This window comes from Lipotes vexillifer, unplaced genomic scaffold, assembly GCF_000442215.2.
Source record: "Lipotes vexillifer unplaced genomic scaffold, Lipotes_vexillifer_v1.1 scaffold261, whole genome shotgun sequence".
Taxonomy (NCBI): Eukaryota; Metazoa; Chordata; class Mammalia; order Artiodactyla; family Lipotidae; genus Lipotes; species Lipotes vexillifer.
In genome coordinates this window covers 305,988-315,113 of record NW_006778216.1, presented here as the reverse complement: position 1 = coordinate 315,113, position 9,126 = coordinate 305,988, and the positions used below count along the sequence as shown (strand labels likewise).

At 53.5% G+C, this 9,126-nt stretch overlaps 1 protein-coding gene across 1 annotated transcript in view; it reads left to right on the top strand.

Moving 5' to 3' along the window:
• The first annotated feature begins 5,874 nt into the window (after positions 1 to 5,874).
• PRRT3 (proline rich transmembrane protein 3) overlaps positions 5,875 to 9,126 on the top strand; it is a 3,722-nt gene continuing 470 nt past the window's right edge. The window contains 3 exon segments of the mRNA XM_007451539.1: positions 5,875 to 6,889; positions 7,101 to 7,256; positions 7,865 to 9,124. Coding sequence (XP_007451601.1) covers positions 5,875 to 6,889; positions 7,101 to 7,256; positions 7,865 to 9,124 — 2,431 coding nt within the window.

The window sequence follows — 9,126 nt, the reverse complement described above, 5'->3', positions numbered from 1 at the left end:
CCCATGCCTGCTGTCCCAGAGTCTCCAGGATGATGCTAGGAGCTCCTCTGAGAGTCAGGATACTCCCCACCTACACCTGGCACCCCATGCTCCCCACTTACATTCACCTCCACCCCCAGTCAGTCTCCTCTTTCCATTGGATCGGCTTTCATCTTGGCCTCTGGGCAAAGGGATCATAATATCCCTTGCCTTTGTGTGTGATCTCAAAAGCCCTACCAATCCATGGTTTGGAAACACAATGGGATTGGGGCTCCTGGCTCCAAAGAGGTATCCAGGGAGCAGTGAAAGGATCCTGCGTGGATTGGGGGGTTGGGCACTGTCAAGGCAGTGAGACTCTGCAGGGGCATGAATGGGTGGTCCACGCACACACACCCTGCCCTCCTCGGGGGAAACTGAGGAAGGGAACCAAGGCAGCTCCAAACCTGCCGAGGGAATCTCGACATCTCTAAGGAGGCTCATTAGAGAGTTCACAGGAGGCACTGAGAAGAGGGACCTGGACCCCGCACCTTTTGTAGGGCGCCCCTAGAACTGTCCTCCCACCAAGACTGCCCACGGGGGAAAAGACAGAGGTCCCTCAAAGGAAATTAGAACACTGTCAGGAAGAGAGATCTTGGACAAGGCCAAAAAATGCCAATTATCTATTACATATAGAATCAGGATCTAGATAACTTCCCACAAGATCAGAACAACTGGCTAGATCTAACAAGATAAAATAAACAACAAATAAATGTAGCATCCTACAGTGAGGGTCAAGAGACCAAATGCGCACAACGAGATGAGCAAGACCTAGTCAATACTGGGCAATAAAGTGATGTGGCTGCCAGAGACATTACTTTAGGGTGAGGTCGTATTAATAGAGGAGTAGAATCTAGGAAAGGGGAGGTGAAAGTTCAGCTTTATTCTCAACAGGGTTCAGTCCCAAGAGTTATACTTTAAAGAGGACATCGTTGACCTGGTAAAAAGGAAACAGAGGAGACATGTCACAATGGTGAAATCCCAGAACCCTGTCCTTCGAGGAAAGACTAAAAGAACTGGGAGCGTTCGGCCCGGAAGGAGAAAATTCTAGAGAAATGAGAGATGACTTTACAATCCTGAAGGGGTTCCCACAAGAAAAACAGTAAAGCTGGTCAGATGATATGGTGAAATGGGAAAAGCCTGAACCCTCTCCCAGAGTCAGAAAAGCTGGATTCAGTCTCCACCGTTTATCAGCTACTAGGGACTGAACACCCTTCAAACTGCAACATGTTAGACACAACTAATGGCTGAGTATTGCTCTTCTGTGAGAGACGCAGGTAGGAAAACACTGGGAGAGAGATTTCAGCTCAAACCTAGGAAGGATCTTTCTTTCTTTTTAAAATGATATTTATCATTCTTACCTCTGATCACAAAAGAAATACATGATTGTATTAAACATTGGTAAACAGAAAAGCAAAATTAGATAAAAATCGCATCACCCACTATTTACCTTCTAATATTTAGAGATAGGATAGATGACTGATTGATTGATTGACAGATATTAACAAAAATGGGATCATACAAAAAATACTTATCTGAGAGAATTTAGAGTATCAGCATTAATGATGTATATATTAGCATGTAAGGATGTTTACTGCAGTATTGTTTCTAGGAGAAAAAAAAAAAGCTGTCAACCACCTGATTACTCATCAGTAGGGGAATACTGGGAATGTTTGCGAAAATAACGGTACATCCACATCATACAACACTGTGCAGCTAACTGAAAGAAAGGGTGGAGCTAGTATGTATTGCCTTCGAAATGTTTCCAACATATATCTGCTTAAGGCAAAACAAAGTTATAGAATAATACGCATAGTATGATCCCATTTTTGTAGAAATGCATGCACACATATATTTTATATGATGCAAAGAAAACAGAATGGTGTTAACAATGGGTATATCTGGGGGGCAGAGTTGGAGAGACCAAGGATAAGGCAGTTCATGTGTTCTTTGAACATTTCTATGTTGCTGGAATTGGGACAATCAGCACATATTACTTTTATAATTCAAATGACTGAAATTTAAATAAATAAACAGGGCTTCCCTGGTGGCGCAGTGGTTGGGAATCCGCCTGCCAATGCAGGGAACGCGGGTTCGTGCCCCGGTCCAGGAAGATCCCACATCCCACATCCCACATGCCGCGGAGTGGCTGGGGCCGTGAACCATGGCCGCTGAGCCTGCGCGTCTGGAGCCTGTGCTCCGCAACGGGAGAGGCCACAACAGTGAGAGGCCCGCGTACCTGAAAAAAATAAGTAAATAAATAAAATAAATAAATAAATAAACAACAATCTACTCTGGACATGTCTCCATGCCATTAAAGATTCTACATCATATTTAATGACCACATGTATTCCTTGTGTGGATTCCTTTTGATGTGTTGAACCTAATGGTGGAGATTTAGTACCTTAGGAGCTGTCCAAAGAGGGACCTGGAGCATTCTGACAGACAGACCCGAAAATGTGCAGACCCACTGACCTAACCATGCCTCGGGGAGGAAATTATCTGATAGGTACACTAGTGCATGTGCACAAAGATGTCTGTGCGAGAATGTCCCTGCCTCATTATTCCTGCTAGCAAAAGGCTAGAAACAATCTACATGTCCAACCTCATGAACCAGATAAATAAAAATGACAGGCTGATCATATGCTGCAGTTCTCAACACTGAATACAAGAAATGAGATGGATCTGTAGAAATGTACATGGAAAATGTGCCAGGATATATTGCAAAGTGAAGCGGAAAAAGGCAAGTTACAGAACGACATGTACAGTATGATCTCTTTTCTATTTAAAAAGTATATATGGCTGTGCCTTGAAAAAGCTGAAGGATACACATCAAGCTGTAGGTAGGATTTACCTGTAGGTCCGTATGTAGTATGTATGTAGCCCTATAAGGATATAGGTCTAGAGACATTAAGGAAGTGAGCTCCCCGTCCCAGGAGGTATGCAAACAGAGATTGGCTGCCCCATTTTCGGGGATGCTGCGGAAGTGATTTCTACATCCCTCGGAGGTGACCTCAGTTCCCTTCTTAGCCCTGAGAATCTCTCAGAGAGGGGTGGTCAGGACTGGGAGAAGAATCCACCCCTAAGGGGAAAGGGTTAAGCGGAGACGGCGCTCCTGTGGGCGGGCTCCGCCATCGGTAGCGCCGGGCTCTGTTAGCCAAGTCTGAGCATCTCGGAGGATGCGGCGCGGCAAGCGGCTCCAGGGACGCGCGCAAGGTGAACGCGGGGGCTGCCAGCTCGGCGCCCAGGTGAGGAGCTGGACTAGGGCGGGGGTGATGGCGGGACCCAGGCAGGGAGCATGGCCTGCAGCCCCCCTCTCAGGTGCGAGCGGCAGGGCCTGCACCAGCGTGCACCCCCTACCCAGGACACTGCGGGAAGGCGCGGAGCCAGGGGAGAGGAGATGGAGGAAAAGGAGAGGTAACCTGAGATGGACCAGCTCCTGGAGGCTGCCCTGCGGCGGCCCTCGCCCTGCCCCCAGGCCGGCCTCTTCCCAGTCCCTGAGGGAGGGAGAACACCCCCCCCCACACACACAAAAAATCTCTTCAGCAGCAGGAAACCAGGATTGTGCAGCCCCCTTCTCATCCGGAGGTGACTACATCTCTTGGATTGCGGGTGGTGAGTAGATGGTAGATGCTTATCACCGAAGGCCCAACTCTGCTGTCTCCTCCTCTGCAAAGCTTTTCGGACCCCCTGTGTAAAATGAGCCAATGCGGGTTTCACAGCCCCTAGTATGGCCATTTGCAGCCTGCGTGACCTTGGGCGAGTTGCTCAACCTCTCTGAACCTTGCTTTCTTCCCCTATGAAATGGGTATACCCACACCAGCTTGTTTGGGGAGGGGTGGATAAAATCGAGGACAAGCAGCTAAGCTTAGCACAGGAGCCTAAGTGGGTAAGCGCTCAACACAGGAGTACTATTATTAACCAGTGCCTGTGTTAGTGGCCTTCCAGTCCTTCCCTCTCAGCTCACCACCACTCCCCACACTGGAACTGAGCCTTCTCTTTGGGTCCCCAGCACCTAGCCTGGGCCAGGAGCAGAGCATGAGCTCGGTGAATGTTTGAGAAACGAACTAATGAGGCAGATTGGGGAATGGGTTTAAGGGGTCTTTGATTCCCCCTAAAATTACCCACAAGCTTTGGTGAACCTGGACACTTTCCTGGGGAGCGCACCTGGAGTTTTCTTCGGCTTCTCAAGGTGTCTGTGAGCCACCAAGGGTCTTTGAGCATAACTGTTTCCCAGAGAGGAAGGGAACAGGGCCTCTGCCCTTAAACACACCCGGGCACTGGCTCTCACAGCCGCTGGCCCCCTCTCCTGGTCCCCCTTTCCTGGCCATGGGGTCCTGTCTTGCCTTCCTGTTCCATCAGGGACTCTCAGGAAGCGGCACCACAAGGGAATATCCACCTGGGCCAGGCATATGCAGTGGCTGGAGACATGAAATAAAAGACGCAGATGCAGCCCTTGAGAAGCCCCAGGAGGGTGGGGGAGAGAGGAGATTATTATACTATGTGACTGGTGTGACAGGAAGGGGTGGAGGGAGTGTCAGGGAAATAAATACTCAAGCTGAAACAAGCCACCATCATATCCTACCTGGATTTCTGCACTAGCCTCTCTCCCCCTTTTAAAACACTTCTCAGATCTCATGACTCGCATGCTTAACATCTCCATTGGCTTCCTGGGGCACTTAGAATAAAATGCAGGTGCCTTTTCGTGGCTTTTGAGAAAGGCCCACCTTCCTGATTTCATCTCCCTCTGCTCCTTTCTCCTGAATCTGCTGTGCTCCTCATCCCTGCTGAAGGGCCTCTGCACTTTCTGTTCCCTCCTCCAGATGCTTTTTCTGGATATCATCAAATGGCTGACTCCTTCCCATTCAGCATTTAGCTTAAATATCACCTGAGTGGCCTTTCTAGCACTCCTGTGTAAAGTAGCCCCCCCTCCTTATATCTCTTAACCCTGTTTTATGTTCTCCATAGCTCACCTTATTTAAAATTATTCACTGTCTGTCTCTTACCTAGAATACCAGCTCCATGAGGGCAGTCAATCTTGTTCACTGCTTTATCCCCAAGGTTTGGCACATAGTATGTCCTCCAATTATCTGTTGACATAGTTAAGGGGGCTGGTGGGAAAGAAAGCTTTCTGGACAAAAGGAAAAGTAAAAGGGCTCTAATGCTTATTAAGCTCCAGTTATGGGCCTGGCCCATCCTGTGTTTTGTTATGTCTTATAAGAGCTCCCTTGAGTTAGGTACTACTATTATACCCATTTTACTGATGGGAAAACCATGATGCAGAGGGGAAAAGCAACTTACCCAGGAAATGATGAAACTGGGATTGAAACCCAGGTCCCTCCTCAAAGGCACGGGCGTATTTCTCTCCCGCTCCACCTCTCTGATATTTGACCTGGGCCCTCAAAAATAGGATTAAAAAAAAAAAAAAAAAAAAGAATAGGATTTCAGCAAGTGAAGGAGAAGGGAGAGGGCATTGCAGCCTGAGGGAAGAGCAGGAGCAAAGGCGGGGCGCCAGGCGGTTCCGTGGGTGTTGAGGGTGAGGTGAGCATCCTGGTGTGGCCTTGGAAGGCCAGGAGAGGAGCTTATATTCTCTCGTGAGGGCGATGGGGGCCATTGACGGTTTAGAATTAGGGCAAGTGGCATGACCAGAGATGCAGTTTTAAAAGGTCACTCTGGGCAGCATGAAGAGGTTGAAGAGGAAGGGGCGGGTACAGGAGGAGGATTCTTCCTTTCTTTCCCACCAGCTTCCCTGGGGCAGCCATGGGAGACCCATCTCATGCCATCCCCCTCTCCTTTTTTTAGGCTCATCCCGTGAAGACTGGAAGCTGAGGGCTCCAGGCCCAGGCATCAGAGCGCACCATGGCTCCCAGCCCCTGGGGCTGTGTGTATGGCCTCCTGCTGCTGTGGCTGCTGCTGTCCCTGGGGGCTGGCTCTGCCCTGGGCCGGGGCCTTCCCAGGCCACTTGAGGACTTGGAACCACACTTGATCCCAGGAGCCCACCCCAAGGGCCCTGTTGGCACAGAGCCCCAGGCCTTTGACTTCTTCTGGGAGAAGCCCAGAGATGAGAGCCCCTGGAACTCCAATGTCCCCCAGGTCCCTGCTGAGGAGGTGCCTGAGAGGCCCACAGACTCCCTTGGCCCAGCCCTGCATGGACCTAAAGCATCCCATGGGGTGCAGAGAGGACTCCCAGTAACTGATGACCTCCAGGTGGCTCGAGGGCCAATTTTTCAGGGCTGGACAGGACCTCCTGAATCACAGGAGTCTATGGAGCAAGAAGCACCAGCCCCCTATCCAGTGGGCACCCCCCATCTCACTTTCATCCCCACAACCCCTAGACTCCAACTCGGGCTAGCCACGGTTCCTCCCACCCCAGGGCAGCCTGGAAGCCAAGTGGGACAGCGACCACCTAGAGATGAGGGTCTTGTGGCCAAAGCCAAGATCAGGGTCTCAGAGACATCCCCCTGGCACCACAAGGGCCCTCCCCACACTCTTGCGCCACACCCAGGCACTGTCATGAGGCCAGGGCTGAAAGAACAGGGAGGGAGTGAGGAGGACTTCCAGGAGGCAGCTCAAGGCCCCCTCCTCACTCAGCAGGATCCAGCAGCCCCTGATGTTGGCTCAGTATCACCAGCTGAGGCGGCATCCTCTCAGGAGCCTGGGTCCCAGCCGGACCTGGCATTGGCCAGAAGCCTTCCTCCTGTTGAGGAGCTGCCCATGGAGCTCCCCAAGAAGGCTGGAGGTGGGGAGACCCGGGAAGTCAGTATTCCAAGTCCCTCACCCAAACAGACTGACCTCCCTGATGTTAGGGGCTCATCAGGACCCCAGCCCTCAGGTCTCCCAGCCTCAGAGACTCCTAATGGGCAGCCCAAGCCAGGTGGGTATCAAAGTAAGGATGCTGAGCAGGGCTGGGACGGGCAGTGTTCTAGGGCAGCTGGATGCCCCAGTTTCTGTGTGACCTCTGATCCCTCTGGGTCCTGCTTTCCTCATTCTGGCAAATGAGGGTGATTGTGCCTCCCTCCTGGGGGATTAGATTTTGGGGAACGCTGGAGGGTCAGGCAAAGCAATGACTGCTTTTGTTATTTCAGAGATAGCAGCAATGAATGGAGCAGACCCCATCTCCCCCCAGCGGGTGAGAGGAGCAGTGGAGGCCCCAGGTACCCCCAAGTCCCTCATCCCTGGCCCTTCGGACCCTGGCCCAACTACAAACGGAACAGAGAGCCCTGTGGGAGCCCTGCAGCCAGGTGAGGGCATGGCTCAGGGGTTGGGGAGATCGGGTACTCTAATACCTAAGAACTTGTGTGAGATATATATGCGAGGGGTGGGGAGTGAATGGGGACAAACACCTTCTTAAAGGAAATGGCCAACAACTTCAAACAACTTAGGATAATAAACTACTACTCACTGGGTACTCTGGGAGAAGTCATTTGCACTTTGGGGGCTAGAAAATTCTTAAATATAAATTCTTAAGTATACATGGGTATATTTAGTGCAGTGATTCTCCAACTCCCACAGTTCACCAGAGGAGCTTTTAAAAAATTCCAATGCCCAGGCCCCAGCACAAGGAATTCTGACTGAGTTGATCTCCAGGTGATTCTAATATGCAGTCCCCGTTGAGAGCTGCTGGAATGTTAATAAAAATGATAGGTCACATCCATTTAACACTTATTGGGTGTTGGGGACTGTGCTAAACATGTAATCCTCACCACAACCCAGTGAGGAGGGGTGCTGTTACCATCCCCATTTTACAGATGTGCTTAGAAAAGTTAAGTAACTTGCTCACCACACCGGAGGATGATGGAAAATCAAAAGTACTTTTCAAAGGGCTATTTTAATATTGTTATTGTTGCAGATGAAGCCGAGGAGTGGCCGGGGCGCCCCCAAAGCCATCCCCCAGCGCCCCCTGTCCAGGCCCCCTCGACGTCACGCCGGGGCCTCATTCGGGTCACCACGCAGCGTGCCCTGGGCCAGCCACCCCCTCCGGAGCCCTCCACCAGCTCCGTGGCATCAGTCCCAGCCTCCAGCCCCCCGGCCAACGCCACCTCACCCCCCCTGCGCTGGGGTCCCCTGCGGCGGGTGCTGAGCTTTTCCTGGGAGCTGCACGTCTACGGGGTCGGGGTGCTCTTCCTGCTGCCTGCGTTGCTGGCACTGGCCTCGCTGGCAGCCGCCCCTGCAGGGCCCCGGTTAGCACTGGTGGCGGCGGTGCTGGTGCTGGTGGCGTCGGGGCTGCGGTCCGCCTACATGCTCACCGACCCCTATGGCTCGCAGGCACGACTGGGTTTACGCGCCGGCCTGGTGCTCTACAATCTGCCCTTTCCCTTGCTACTCACCGCGCTGGCGGCCCTGACCCTGCTCGGCCTGGGCGCGGGGCTGCCGCAGCAGCTGCAGAACCCACTCCTCCTGGGAGCGCTGGCGTTGGCGCACGGCTTGGGGCTGCTCGCCACAGACCTGCTGTCGGCGAGGCCTGCGCTCAACCTCCTGGCTCAGGGCTTATCGTGCGCCTGGGGCGCGTCCGTGGCTCTGGGCACGCTCTGCCTGTGCCGTCGCCGCCTGCTGGACGGGCCGAGGGGCTGGGATGCCAGCCCGGGCCCGAGGCTGCTGGCCGTGGCGGGCGCGCTGGGGCTGCTGGCCAGTGGCTTGCAGCTGGCGGCCGCGCTCTGGCTGTACCCGGGCCCCGGCCGGGTGGGCCACTTCTCGTGGGCCTGGTGGGGCGTCCACTTCTGGCTGCGCCTGCTGGAGCTGACGTGGGCGCTCACCCTGGCGCTGGCCTCTCTGGCCGCCGCGCGGCCCAGGCCACCCACAGAGCACGCCTGCTGGGCTAAGCTGCTGCGCCTGGCGTGCCCTGCGCCCTCCGGCAAGAGCGAGGTGCCCGAGAGGCCCAACAACTGCTACGCTGGGCCCAGCAGCGTCGGCGCAGCTACCCTGGACATTAGCAAGAGCCTCATCCGCAACCCGGCGGAAGGTGGGCCTCCAGCCACGCCCAGTTCAGGCGCCTGGGGTTCGGCTGCGTCGCTGGGCCGCGGTCCCCTGGGTGGCCCGGGACTGTCCCGCAGCAGCATGGGGCCGGCGCCATCGATGAGCGAGCTGGACCTGCGGCCGCCATCACCCATCAAC